The sequence below is a fragment of the Pan paniscus genome, chromosome 10 (assembly GCF_029289425.2).
Source record: "Pan paniscus chromosome 10, NHGRI_mPanPan1-v2.0_pri, whole genome shotgun sequence".
NCBI lineage: Eukaryota > Metazoa > Chordata > Mammalia > Primates > Hominidae > Pan > Pan paniscus.
In genome coordinates, this window is record NC_073259.2 from 12,253,305 (window position 1) to 12,267,644 (window position 14,340).

Genomic DNA, 14,340 nt, shown 5'->3' on the forward strand with positions numbered 1-14,340 from the left:
TAAGTGGTCTGTAAACTCTTGTTGTATAAATGAACTATAGTTCATTATGAACACCTAATATGAACCCTTTTAGGAAGCCTTGCCTGATTGCTCCAACCTGTAATGGTCCCTCTGAATTCCCATAGCATTTAATACGTACCTTTTATTGATATTTTAACTATTTCATACATGTGATTCCCCAGCAAGATTGTCAGCTCCTCATGGAAGGAAATACGTTGCTTTGCTGAGCATATAGTAAATGCTGAATATGTTGTTTGAACAAGTGAATGCTGTTACAAGCGTGCACCCCGACCTGGCCAGAATCCCCCTGGGCTCAGCTCTAAGCAGAACTGAGGTCTCTCCTACTAATGGTAAGAGCCTCTGGCTGAGAAAAATAACCTTTTTTTTTTTTTTAAAGACAAGAGTGTCACCCTGTTGCCCAGGCTGGAGTGCATTGGCGCCATCTCGGCTCACTGCAACCTCTGCCTCCTGGGTTCAAGCGATTCTCCTGCCTCAGCCTCCCTAGCAGCTGGGATGACAGTCGCCCGCCACCACACCAGGCTAATTTTTTGTATCTTTAGTGGAGTCGGGGTTTCACCATGTTGGCCAGGCTGGTCTCGAACTCCTGACCTCAACTGATCCACCTGTCTCAGCCTCCCAAAGTGCTGGGATTACAGGCGTGAGCCACCACGCCCAGCAAAAAAGAACTTTAACAGAAATAATTATAATGCTCATTTTACAGATAATGAAAATAAGCCTGTAAAGGATTAAGTGATTTTTTCCCCCCAAGGTCAAAGCAAGAAAGTAACAAAGTACACCTTTAAATATTTAAATAGATGATGCATTTCATTGTAATTGTAGTTTGTATCTTTTTTAAAGTGTCTGTTCCCTTTATCACATTTTTGGGCTCAGCACTCAGTCTCTGTTGACTGAGTAGCAACAGTTGGCAGAGTAAGGATTTTAAGGGCTCATATGTGACCAGACCTATTGCTGTGTGGGTTAGAGATTGCTGATTCAAGAAACCTTGACATCAGGGGCTGGTATTGAAAGGTGGGAACAGGAAATAGTAATAATAGCTGTACGTTCTGGTTCTCCTCCTGCTCTTTTCCTATTTACGTTAACTGGGCACTTCCTGGGTCTCAGTGTCTCCGTCAGCCCTATTCCTGCCCTTGCTATAAGAAGGAAGTTTCCCAGCTACTTGGGAGGTTGAGGCAGGAGAATCACTTGAACCTGGGAGGCGAAGGTTGTGGTGAGCCAAGATTGTGCCATTGCACTCCAGCCTGGGCAACAAGAACTAAACTCCATCTCAAGAAAAAAAAAAAAAAAAAAAAAAAAGAAGTTTCAAGTGCTTTGAACTCCTTAGGGAAAAGCTTTAGAACAATAAATGTGGGGCGTAGGGGGAGGAGGGCTGTTAATTTTAGCCTGGGGTTCTCCAGCTGGCATACTGTTTCCATCTTGAATCACTTCCACACCCTAAGCTGTGCCTGGGAGATCCCTCCCTCCTCCTGGGGGCTTCCCCATTCCCTGGTTTGGTCTAAGCCACAGTGGCAAGCATTCCAGAAAAATGCTAAGAGAAGCCTGGCTGAGTCATTTGATGCACAGCTCAGGAGGCAAAGAAAGGATGGTGATGAGACGCTGGTTCCAGTGGTGGCTGTGATGTGTGACCTCGAAGAACCTTCCAGTTCCCAAAAGGACAGCATGGCCATTGTTTTTTTCTTGGCTAGTGACTCTGCTGCAGCTTTCTGAGGACCTCTCAAAGCCCCACAGTCTCTGTTTCAACTACAGGAGAGAAAAGTTAGGGTTTGCTCCCCAGGGCCTTATGACTCTTTATGGCTAACATGACAGTGCAATATCATTTGGGAGAATTTTTTTAGTACAGTTCAGAGTCTGGAACAGTCTCCTTCCTCCTCTGTCTTTCCTGCCATCTGACTTTCCATGGGGAAAGGAGGACATTTAGGGAGAGGGAACAGGTGAGGATTTCCAATATCTTGCTGGTGTATTTTAATTTATTTAAATTTAGAGAAACAGCGGTCTAATCAGGCAGTAATTAATTCCCTCTTCATTAGGGGCCTTCATGTGTGCCTTCTGCATATGGATGAGCCACGGGTCACACTGTCCCTTTGAAGAGAGATCCTTGCTGAAGGTGAGAGCCCAGTGTGCTCTCCGGCACTTGAGCTCCTTCCCCTTCTGTGCCAATGCTTCTCTTTTCTCCCCACCCTCACCTGACAAGGACTAGATTCCTGTGGGGAAAGAAGGAAAGGTTAATGAAGCTTCCTATCCCACCCTCCTTGGATCTGGATCCCTCCCTCACGGCCCACAGTGTATACCATCCATGCCTCATCCTGTACCCTCAGGTTTTATCCAGCCCGCTCTCCCATCAGCCACCTGCTGGGATATCTTCATGCCCCCAATGAGTTGACTCCTCAGAAGCTTGTTTGCCTGGCACCTCTGCTTTGAGTTGGTTCATCAATCCTTGGCCCAGCTCTGCTTCTTTCCCCTGTAGCAGTCCTTTTCTTAGGGAGTGTGACGCCCTGAATGCACACACTGCTCTAGTCCTGAGAAATACGCTGCCTCTTCCTGGCACTCACCATTATGTGCTGCACAGGCTCAGCCACACTTCCCTCAGCTCACAGTAAAGCTCCCAACACCTAAAGCACACACCTACCAACACACAGACATTCCTAACCTAGCTTGAAAGATAAATGCATGGGGGCATATCCAGTCCAGGGCAGCCCAGGCCACCCTTTTGTACACTACATCATCCCTATCCTCCCTGGGGCCACCGCATTTCCAGGGAGCAAGTGGGGCACAGACTGGGGGAGGGGGGATAGATGGGACCTGGGTGGTTACCATAGCAATAGAGCCTAGCAACAGCTGAGAGGCTGATGTGTGGGTTTTCACAGGGCTGTTACAAGAGCCAAACCTAGAATTGGGGACTGAGAGGTGACTGATCCCAGCTGGGCAGCCTGCATTCCCTCCCCAAACACACCCCTTGATCCCACCCCCACACCCCTGCAGTGCCTCTCTCTGAGAGGGCAGAGTAGGGAAAGCTAATGAGTTAACTACAGGGCTTCTGATTCTGCACAGCTTTTGGGGGGCAGCTGTGGGTGGGGGCAGGTTAGGGAGCAAAGCTGAAAATAAACCAAGCAGGGCAGCTTCTTTTGGATGGCTGGCTCCCTCTCATCTTTTCTCCATTGCTCCATTTTTCTCTTCTCCTTTCCCCCTTCTCCCTCCGTCTGTCTTATCAGGTCTCTCTTCCGCCTTGATCCACCTCCTATCCTTCCATGTAATTTCCCTTTTCTTCTGTCTCCCTTTTTTTGGTCTCTCTTGACCCTCCCTGGAAAGGAATAAGTGAGCCACGATTTCTATTCTAGTTTCTCTCTTGTACCACTGCTCCTTGTCAGGATGGCTCCCTTCCATTTTGTCCCAAGTTAAAGCCCCAGTTGGCCCCCAGCTCCAGGTCAGAGGAGGGCAGGTGACTTAGGTCTAGAGGGGGTCCCCACCTCATCCTGTGCCTCCTCCTAGCTGCCCACCCCTCTCCTCCTCTCTACGGGGGTCAGAAGGCAGAACGAGGGGACTCGAGTATCTTGCAAAGGCTTTATTTGAAAATTTTGAAACTTACATCCCACAGTAATTCAAGATGATCACCACAAGAAGAAGAAAGAGATAATACAAAAATATATATCACAGCCTAGGAGCCAGGGAAGAAGGGAAGGAGGAAGGTGGAAAAACCAGTGAGAAGGAGGGAAGAACCTGAGGAGGGGGAAAGGGCAGGGAAGCAAAAGGAAGGAGAGTGGAAGGAAGGAGGGAGGAAAGGAGGGGACAGGAGGGAGTCCGGGAAGGGAAGGGTAGACTTGGAGGCAGAGCTCCCGATGGCCTTGAACCAGCTGACTCCGGTCCCTGGCAGCCTAGGTGGAGTTAGGGAGGCCCAAAGGGAGGCTGGGAAGGGAGGACTGGCTCAGGGGGCTCTGAAGTCCAGAGAATGGCACACACACACACAGCCAGGACAGACAAGACAAAAGGGACTGTAGGAGAAAGGGAAGGGCAAATGGGAGTCCCTTTCTCATGTAGTGCAGCAGGCGACTCCCCAAAACCCATCTGTCAGAAAACAGATTTTAGCAGTGGGCTGGGGGTGAAGTCTGGGGCCTCACTACCCCATTCCCAAGGGGGAGCCCTCAGGGTGATGCCGGCATCCTTGGAGTAGGATGGGGAGACAGAGAAACAAATGGTGTGGAATGGGACGAGACCGTGACCGACGAGGGCCCAAGGAGCCCCCAGCTCACCTCCCACCCACCTCTGGAGCAGCACGCAGGGGCTGCGGAAACGAGGTGGGTGGGTGTTCATGAGGGAGAGAGTGAGCACGCCGCACACCACCACAACATCAGGCCGGGAAACGCACATGAGAGGTAAAGTGTGCAGGAAACGCTGACCACTGAGTGAGCTGAGCACGGAATGTGGGAAGGAGAGAGTGCAAATGTGAGACGAGAGAACATGAGAGTCAGCTGAGCGGAGCGGTATGGACGGGGAGAGGGTGCAGGAGCGTGTGCAAATGGCCTGTGAAGGTGGAGGTGAGTGTGCAAGGCTTTCATGTGAGTGCACAAGGGTGGGGACAGGGACCCAAAGTCACAGATATGTGAGGCCCCCACCTGCAGGAGGGCGAGCAGATAGGATTGCCCGTGGGGCTGGGGAGTGTTCCGGGGTGGTGTGCAAGGGCAGGAGCCAGGAGCCCCTGTGGCCCCAGCTCCCCACAGCTGCCCCACCCTCAGTGGGATGGGGGCTGTGCCGGCCCCTTGGCCTCCTGCTTGGCTGCACCCCAACATTGGGGGCATCACAGATTCACCAGGGGAATCCTGAGAGGAAGAGGGAAAGGGCACAGTCAGGAACCAAGGGGTAGGCCAGAATAGAAGGGGAAGTTCAAGACAAAGAGGGGGAATCAAGGTTAAGAGGGCAGAGTTGTCTTAGACAAGGTGGCATGAGAAAAAACCAAAGAGGGCAGAGTTGGAGTTATGGGCAGCAGAGAATAGGACACAGATCCTGAGAGACTGGGAGAAGGAAGGGTGCCTCCCAGAGAGGAGCTGGTCCAGCCCCCTTGGGAGGGCCAGGGGCTGTGGGAGGCCACGCCTGCCTCCTCACTACCCATCCAGAGGGCACCCCCACCCCAGCTCTGAAGACCTAAGTTGCCTTCCCTCTTTGCCCTCCCATCCCATTGCCCCTGCCCTCACCGGTTCAACTGGAAGGCTGGAGCCCCCTTGGGGTGGGGCATCCCAGGCCGGGGTCCCCCTCGGGGCTCCTCATGGTCAGGGGTGGGGGTAGGCGAGTCCCCGAAGGCCCCCAGCACAGTGACTCCGGCCGGGGACAGGTCTGTCAGTGGCTGCTGGCTCTCCTCCTGCCTCAGGGCACCTTGCTGCCCTGAGGGTCTGCGTCGCTTCTGGCTGCGGTCCCAGCTGGGGTACCAGAGGGAAAGAGGTTCTCTTGCACGCTCAAGTAGCCCCCATCCTGGGCCTGCACCAGTGGTCACCCCCAGCCTTGCCCAGTCACTCCCAACATCTTACAGCAGAGAAACTGGCCTTTAACAGTTCTCTCTACTAAATCCCCTGGGACTCTGTGCCCATAAAGCCACTTCCCCTGCCCTCTAGGGGAGCTTGGTAATCTAAACCTCCTTACCCTCCAAACCTGATCCAGATCGACAAAATTAATATCCCCTCCCCACCACCACAATGTCCTCTCCCCTACATGCCCAGAAGAGTCATTTCTGTCTTCAGCAGACAACTGGCAGGTTTAGTTCTAGTTCAAAGCAAGCTGATGACTTGGACACCTGAGTCTAATGATTCTCTCAGTAAAGTGTGAAGGACTGAGTGATCCATTATTAAATGTGTGCAAAGAAAGCTCCAGGTTTTCTTGCTCCCCCCAGGCAACCCTAAGAAGGGCTCTGCAGACTGGGTCAGCTTTCTCTGTCTTGGAGGAAGTAGGGGCAGGGGAGGCCCACCAAAGCCCCCAATGCACAGGAATAATTCCCCTGCCCTCCCTTATCCTTGTATTTCCCTGGGAGACAGAATCTGCCCTGATTTCTCACCGTCTTCCCCCAGCCAAATCCTTAATTATCTTTTCCCAAGGTCTTGCCTTCATCCAGCATTTCCCACCCACCCCCCAGCAAAATTGCTGCCACTGCCCCTCGTGGTTAGAGCCTCGACTGCCAAACATTCCGTCCCCATCCACCAGCACCTTCCTCCTCCCAGCTTACCAGAACTTGAAGATGATGCCAGTGGCCACGAGAACAATGATGATGGAGATGGTAATTGTGACATAGAGCTGGGGGTCCACACCTGATTGGGGTGGGAAGAAAGTTTTAGGGAGCCCCGAGGTGGTAGGAGCCAAGAGGGGCTGGGGGCTGGGCTGTGGGCTCTGTTGGCTGGAGTGGCATTGCTGTGTGGATCCACACTGCCGGCTCTGTCTGCCCCTCTGGAGCCTCACTCTTTATTATCACCAGCATTCCCCTGAGTTTTCAGCTCTTTTCCTCCACTTTCCCAAATGTATTTCACCAAATCTTATGTGTATATGTGATGAGGATGAGGCCCCATGATCAGAGAGAACCTATCACTATGCCTGGAAACTAAGGGGTGGAGATGTCCTAGTCTCTGCCGTGGCCCAACTCCCAAACCCACAGGCCCTGTTCCTCCATCAGCACTCCCTGAGCCAAGACATCCCCCGGGTAGTGCCCTTCATTCATGGCATTCTCTGCCCAGAATACTCCCACTCTCTTTTCAAGGGCCAGCTCAAATGTCAGTTCTCTGAAGGTGTCCTGATCCCCAAGCAGGAGGAGACTCTCACTTCTCTTTTTTTGTAAATCATGCTGCACATGCCTCTATTAAAGCATTTATTACGATGACTCCTCTCCAAGTCCTTTCATGTCTGTCTGCTCCAGTGGACCTGAACTCCGAGAGGGTGTCTTTATCTCTGCATCCTGTGCCAGTATAGTGCCTGACACATTTGTTGAAGGAGCTAACAGACAAGGCCTCTATTTCTGCCCCTTGGTGTCTTCACCCAGCCTCCCCATCCGTCATATCCCTCCCCAGCCTTTCCCACTCACCTTCCCCACGGCCCCCGAACAGGAATGGCCGCAGGGTGGCAGGTGCCTCTCCAAGGATAAGCCCATCTCCATCACCTCGCATGGAGTCTGAGTTGGGGTGTGGGGTTGCGAGCCCATGAGGGGCTGCAAAACCATAGTCCAGAAATCCGGGATTGGCAGAGTTGGGGTCCCCTCCATCCTCTCGAGACACGGTGGGACCCCACACGATAGCCCAGGGGTACTGGGATGAGGGCGGCCCCTCCTCAAAGCCTGATGGGGTGGCTGGGGGTGCAGTGCCAGGCAGGACTTGCCGACGTGATCTTGGGACCCGAGGAGATCGGCTTGGTGGAGGTGCTCGCTCCCACACGCACACATGACGTGGGGCCGAGGGGCCTCCCCTGGCACACGGGGGGCGGGCTGGGGCTGGTGGGGTTCGAGGGGAGGATGAAGAGCCCTGAGCAGGCGGTGGGAGGGGCAGCAACAGCAGTGGCCAGAGAGGGAGGAGGTGGGACAGCAGCAGCGCAGGCCTGCAAGAAGGGAGAGAGCGTGGCTGAGACACAGGCCTACTGTGGGCCTATGTGAGGGAGGGACAGGTTCACACCAGAAACCTCCAGGTTTCCCTGTGAAAGCAGGTGGGCCTTGGGAAGACTCGCCTCATTTCCCATCTTCCAAAGGAGGATGGCCCTCAGGATGGGAAGGCTCTGGATGGGTCTAGGAAGGAAGGAGTCATGACCCCAAGGAATGTGGTCTCCAGGCTCCCTCTGCTGGGCCAAACTTACCACATCCTGGACTCCATGTCTGAGGTCTTCCTCAGCTGTGACCCAGATTTTCAGCCTTTACTGGGAGAAAAAGGGGGCCGTCACACCCCAGCCCTGCCCTGTGTACTTCCCCAGCTAATTCATCCACCAATTCTACCCGCATCTGCCCTCCCAGGCCGCCCAGCTGCCAGCTATGCGGCTGCACCCAGGATTCACTGCTTCTTAGCATCCTTTTGGGGGAAAAACTCCAGCGTGGTTGCCTGACCAGACCCCAGCCCCATCTACAACTTCTCAGGTCCCTGTTACCTCTCCACCCCAGGGTCTACTCTGGCTTCTCTGATTTCCCTTCTTCTCACTTCCTCTGCCCACAGCTCCAGGCTTTTCTTGGATCTTAATTTAGAGCCAAGAACCTTGTGATTCCTTGAGCACCTACCGCTAGGGAGGGAGTCTGAGGGTAGGGGGAGGGATGGGGAAGTCAATCTGAGCAAGCCAGTGAGTGTGTGTACGTGCAGGGGGGCCCTTCCAGCCCTCCCAGCCCTCCCACCCCTCTGGCAGTGCCAGGCATTTGTCTTATGATTAGCCCCAGGAGTCTGCATCTTCAGGAGAAAGGAATGAAGAGCTGGAGGGATGGAAAGAAAGAGACAGAAAGAGGTGAGTGGGAGAAAAACTACAGAATATAATTTTTGCTCTTAATGTTTAATCATCCAAGTGCATAGGTGCCCTCTGAAGGGAGGTGGAGTCAGGAAGAAACCACCCCCTCAAATGTGGCTCTCCTGGGTAAAGAATCCTGGGAAAATCGGGATGGTTGGTTTTGAAAGAGAAAGGGTGTGTTCTCAGAGCTGAGGGTGGTGGATCCAGGAGGGGCAGGCTCCCCAGAGGGAGTGAAGATAGGATACCTGGTTTCCTGTGGATTCTGGGTCTAAATCTGCCCAATGGGCCAGACGCAGTGGCTCACGCCTGTAATCCTAGCACTTTGGGAAGCCAAGGCGGGTGGATCACCTGAGATCAGGAGTTCGAGACCAGCTTGGCCAACATAGTGAAACCCCGTGTCTACTAAAAATACAAAAATTAGCCGGGGGTAGTGGTGGGTGCCTGCAATCCCAGCTATTCAGAGGGCTGAGGCAGAAGAATCCCTTGAACCTGGGAGGCGGAGGTTGCAGTGAGCTGAGATCACACCATTGCACTCCAGTCTGGGCAACAAGAGCGAGACTCCGACTCAAAAAATAAAATAAATAAATCTGCCCATTGAATCTTCCCAGAGAACAACAAGGGAACAAGATGGGAAAGTCACGGGAAGGGAGTGGGGAAGTAGGCAGTGGGAGAGATGGGAAGGGGTGAAGGGCTGGGAGATGGAAGGCTAGTTAAGAGTGAGAGAGGAGAAATGTGAAGAGGAAGCTGGCCTGGAGTGCAGGGTGAGAGAGAGCAGGCAGTCCTGAAAAAGAGAGAACTGGGAAGAGAGGAGGAGAGTGGGTACAGAAGACCCGAACTGTGGAGGATGCTGAAGGGAGGAAAGGATGAGAGAAAAGGTCAGGGAGGGGAAACGGAGAGGATGAAGGGGTCACAGGTGCAGGGGAAGAAGGGGCAGGAGGAGAAGGAGAGAGCGGTCCAGGCAGGACAGCCAGAGGAGTGGAGAGTAAGGGGATGGGGGAAAAGGGGGGAAAGCCCAGGATGGGGAGAAAGGAAGTGGGGAAGGAGAGAACATAAATGCTTAAGGAAAAATGACACGAGGAACGGGCGGGGAAGCAGAGGCGGGAGCAGCAAAGATGGAGGAGTTCGGAATTGCTCCCCCAAATGTAAAGGGATGTGGAGATACCGAAAGACATAGGGATGGGGGCATGGTGGGAAGAAGGGAGAGAGAGGGGAAAGGAAGAAAGCTAGAGGGAGGGAGCGAGGCGTGTAGAGCGAACCAGTGAAGCGGAGAAGGGCTCCCAGGGCGCATCTGTGGCCAGCTGACTCTAGGACTATCGCCCCTCCGCCTGTGCATCCCCACCCCCAGCCAGCGCCAACCCAGTCCCTGGGCCTCGCACAGCTTCAGCCGCCCCCTCCAGGAAGCCCGCAGTCCCCGGGCTGGCGCGCCACCCCCACCCCTCTCCCAGCTTCTCACCGACCTGTTGTGCGCAGGAGACGAGCTGGGGGTGGGGCAGGAGCCTCGGGGTGCGGGAGCCGGGCCCCAGCCCCAGCGTGGCCCCCATCCCACCCATCCCGCAGGCCCGCACTCCCCGCACAGGGCTGGAGAGCGGCGAGAGTGGGGGGAGACGAGGAAAAGGAGGTCGGCGAAGGGACTCCGAGGCAGGGAGCGCCGAGAGCGGACTGGGGACCCGAAGCAGGAGACTGCGCGGAGCCGCCCGCCGAGCCGAGGCGGGATGGAGGCAGCCGCGGGGACGGGGACGGCTGCGCCAGGGAGGGCGGGAGCGAGCCAGGACCGCGGAGGGATGGAGAGCCCTTCGGGGAAGGGGCGCTGGGAGGCTGGAGGCCTTGTCCCGGGCGAGGGACCGCGTCGGGAGGGGCAGGGGGCGAAGGGCGCGGAGCCGGGAAGGGCAGGGCCGGGCTCCCCGCGGGTGGGGGCGTGGGGGTCCCTCTCACTCACCTGCATGCTTGGCGCGGCGGCGCGACGACTGCGGGCGCTCGGGACTGAGCGGGGCTGGGGGGTCGCAGGAGCGGGCGGGGTGCGGGGCATGGTGGGGAGGTTTGGCCCGCGGCAGGGCGCTGGAGCGGGTGGGGGGCGGGCGCCTGGGGCGCGGGGCGGCGGCGGTGGGAGATGCTCGCCTCGGCTTGGCTCGGCTCGGCTCGGCTGGGCTCGGCTGGGCTCGGCTGGGCTCGGCGCGGCGGCTGGGACCGCTCCGTCTCCGCCTCCCCCCCGCGCCGGAGGCCACGCACGGTTTAACCCTCCTGCTGCCGCGCTGCAGGAGTCAAGCCAGGCTATGTCCCAGGTGGAGGGCTGAAGAGGCTGGCGGGGTCCAGCGACCGTTCGCTTCCCTGGGTTCTGATGGCAGTCTCCCCACCTCCTTCACCCCAACTCCAGGGACACCCATGGTCGCCTCAGTCAGTTTCTGAGATTCTGAGTCACTCAATGCTCTGCATTCCCAACTTTGTTCTTTTGTATTGTGTTTTGTAGAGATGAGGTCTCGCTGTGTTGCCCAGCCTGGTCTCGAACGCCTGGGCTCAAGCGATCCTTCCCGCTCAGCTTCCCAGAGTGCTGGGATTACAGGCGTGAGTCACCACTGCCTGTCCCCCAACTTTGTTTTGCCCGCTGTGGAAAGTGCCTGAGGTCAAGGCTGGGGGCAAGGGGTGGAGGAAAGGACTGGGGAGGAAGGACCTTGCACCATCTTTGGATTATCCCCACAGCTTGATCCCCTATTTCACTCTGGCCCTGCTACCATGCATTAAGTGGATCACGTCGAAATTCCTGGGCTTTTCCAGCACTGGAATACCTAGACTCCGTGCTGTAACTTACAAGACCCTATATAACCTGGCTCCTAGGTGGCTCTCTGATTGCCTTTCCTAAAGATTTCTATGCTTCAGCCACATGGGACCTGGTGGATTTCCTGGTTGGAGACAGGTTTAACCTGCCTCAGGGCCTTTGCACTTGCTGTTCCCTCAGTAATACATTTCCCTGGCTTTTCACAATGACTTACTGTTTTCATTCCAGTCTCACTTAGATCCAACGCCTTCTGGGAGGCCTTCCCTAATGTCTCTATCAAAAGTAGCCTCTCCTGCCCCTTCTCCCACCACCTGGACCCCATCCCTCTCTACCACACTACGCTGTTTTTCCTCAGGGCACTTCCAGGACACCACACTCTCCTCATTTCCCTCCAACCTCACTGACTGTTCTTAGTCTTCCTCAGGTGACCTCTAAATGTTGGAGCCTCCTAGGGCTTAGTCCTTGGCCATTCTCTCTTTCCACATTCTCTGTCCAGTGATCTCATCCGGTCCCAGGGCTTAAATACTATGTAAATGTCAGTGAGTCCTAAATTTATATCCAGAGCGCCAGACTCATTTATCCGACAGCCTACTTGACATCTCCACTTGGATGTCTAATAGCCATGCAAAGCTAACTCGACTAAAATAGATGTCTTGAATCCCCCCACCCCCAATCCATTTTTCTCCCAGTGATCCCCATCCTGAGGCTTGACAACTACTAGTTGTTCAGGCTAAAAATCTAGGAAACATCCCTCTCTTCCCCTTTTTTTCACTGATTCTCTCCCTGTATCTAATTCACCAACAAGTCCTGTGGGCTCTGCGTCCAAAATATATCCCGAATTCATCTCCTTCTATCTTTATTGCTATAGTCTTGGTCTAAGCCATCATGTCTCATCCAGATTATCACAATAGCTTCCTCACTGGTCCCTGCTTCTGCCCTTGTCTTTACAAACTAGTTTTTCCAATATTGATAATATTATAAAAATCAAAACCATGTCATGCTCTTCCCTGCTTAAAATATTCGAGTGGTTTTTCATTACGCTTGGAATAAATCTGAACTGCTTGTAAGGAGAAGCCCACCAGCCTGTACCCACCTCATGCACAGTGCTCCTGCTGGATCAGACTACTTGCTGTTCTGTAACATCAGAAGTCATTCTCTTAGCATCCCTGCACTTTTTTTTTTTCTCGAGACAGTGTGTCTCTCTGTTGCCCAGGCTGGAGTGCAATGGCACGATCTCAGTTTACTGCAACCTCCGCCTCCCAGGGTCAAGCAATTCTCCTGCCTCAGCTTCCCAAGTAGCTAGCGTGTGCATGCAGGGGGGCCCTTCCAGCCTTCCCAGCCCTCCCACCCCTCTGGCAGTGCCCACTACTGCCCTGCTAATTTTTGTATTTTTTGTAGAGACAGGGTTTCACCATGTTGGCCAGGCTGGTCTTGAACTCCTGACCTCAAATGATCCACCAGCCTTGGCCTCACGAAGTTCTGAGATTACAGGCGTGAGCCACGGCGCCCGGCCCCTCCACTTTTGATTCCCTCTTCCTGGAATGTTTTGCCACCCCTCTCCCCATCTTCACCTGGTTGGCTCCTTCATCCCTGCTCAAAATCTAAAGTGGCCCCCACTCTGTTACCTCATTATGTTTCATTGTCTTTCCAACTCATCACTTTCTATTTATTTATTTATGTATTGAGATGGAGTTTTGCTCTCGCAGCCCAGGCTGGAGTGCGATGGTGCGATCTTGGCTCACCGCAACCTCTGCCTCCCAGGTTCAAGCGATTCTCCTGCCTCAGCCTCCCAAATAGCTGGGATTACAGGCGCACACCACCACGCCTGGCTAATTTTTGTAATTTTAGTGGAGACGGGGTTTCACCATGTTGGCCAGGCTGGTCTCGAACTCCTGACCTCAGGTGATCCTCCCACCTCGGCCTCCCAAAGTGCTGGGATTACAGGCGTGAGCCGCCACGCCTGGCCCGACTCATCACTTTCTGAAATGATCATATATGTGTTTACTATTTACTGTCTGCTCTCTTCTGCCCCCCTATACATTAGAGAGCCAAGATCTTATTTGTCTTGTTTACCGTGTATCCCGACTCCTACTGCAGTGCCTTGGAATGTAGTAGATGCTCAACATGTACCACTTAATGAACTTCTTCTGGGACCCCTGCCCACTCTGAACTCTTTTAATTCTCTCCTCTGCTGTCCTCCAGCCGTTCCTCTCTAGCTGCCTGCTCCCTACTGATCTCTGCCCTACGCCAAATGCTTCATGTTGAGCCCTTGCTCATGTCCACACCCCTTCAGATCCTCCTCCTTCATTTGCTGCATTGTGACCCGTCGTCAGCCTGGCGCTCCTGCCTCGTGAAAGGAAGGAAGCCTGCTGTTCTGACGAGCATCTGCAGCAGCTGCCCTCTTGCTTGCGTGTCCCTGACAGCCCTTCATTTGAGGTCAGAACAGCAGTGAGTGAGCCGTCCTCCTAGTGTCTCCCAGTGGTGGGGGAAAGACAAGGCACACTGGATGTGAACCCGGCCAAGGGGCCATGTGAGTCAGGTGCGCAACTCCTGCCACCTCCTGGGCCCCTTAAGCCCCAGAGCATCCTGAGGATATGCTCCAGGTGAATTCATGTCACTGGCATGGACCAAGTTTATCAAGTGAATATTCATGTTCAGTGTAAGTGCCTTTGACACTGAGGACCTTGGGTCATTAATTATTTCTATTATTCTTGATTCATTCATTCTTTCCACATTTTTTTTTTTTTTTGAAACAGGGTCTCACTCTGTCGCCCAGGCTGGAGTGTAGTGGCACAATCATGGCTCACTGCAGCCTTGACCTCCTGGCTCAAGCAATCCTCCCACCTCAGCCCCCAAGTATCTGGGACTACATGTGTGTGCCACCATGCCAGGCTAATTTGTGGTGGTTGTTGTTTTTTTTTGTTTTTTGTTTTTGTTTTTTTTTTGGCAGAGATGAGATTTTGCCACGTTGTCCAGGCTGGTCATACAAATATGGTCATTTAAATGGTGTGACACGCCAGGTACCGTGCCATGGCTGGGGATACAGTGGAGAGCAAGAATGAAGTCATCACTGTCTTGGTGGAGCTTACAGTCTGGTAGGGAGACAGTGCAGTGAT

General features: G+C 54.0%; 1 protein-coding gene across 4 annotated transcripts; it reads right to left on the reverse strand.

The window, feature by feature from the left end:
- Positions 1-1,970: 1,970 nt before the first annotated feature.
- On the reverse strand, positions 1,971-10,625 carry PIANP (PILR alpha associated neural protein). 4 transcript variants are annotated; one of them, XM_063592963.1, is made up of 6 exons: positions 9,912-10,614; positions 7,825-7,884; positions 7,067-7,572; positions 6,221-6,302; positions 5,202-5,423; positions 1,971-2,219 (listed from the first exon to the last, which is right to left on the reverse strand). In XM_063592963.1, exons 2-6 carry the CDS (start codon positions 7,839-7,841, stop codon positions 2,198-2,200), a joined length of 849 nt encoding a protein of 282 aa, XP_063449033.1. In that variant the 5' UTR covers positions 7,842-7,884; positions 9,912-10,614; the 3' UTR covers positions 1,971-2,197. The 4 variants fall into 4 exon arrangements, with proteins under 4 accessions (XP_063449033.1, XP_034791128.1, XP_034791131.1 ...); XM_034935237.3 differs by lacking the exon at positions 1,971-2,219 and adding an exon at positions 3,563-4,829 and having other exon boundaries at positions 10,391-10,625; XM_034935240.3 differs by lacking the exon at positions 1,971-2,219 and adding an exon at positions 3,563-4,829 and having other exon boundaries at positions 7,825-7,879; positions 10,391-10,612.
- Positions 10,626-14,340: the final 3,715 nt, after the last annotated feature.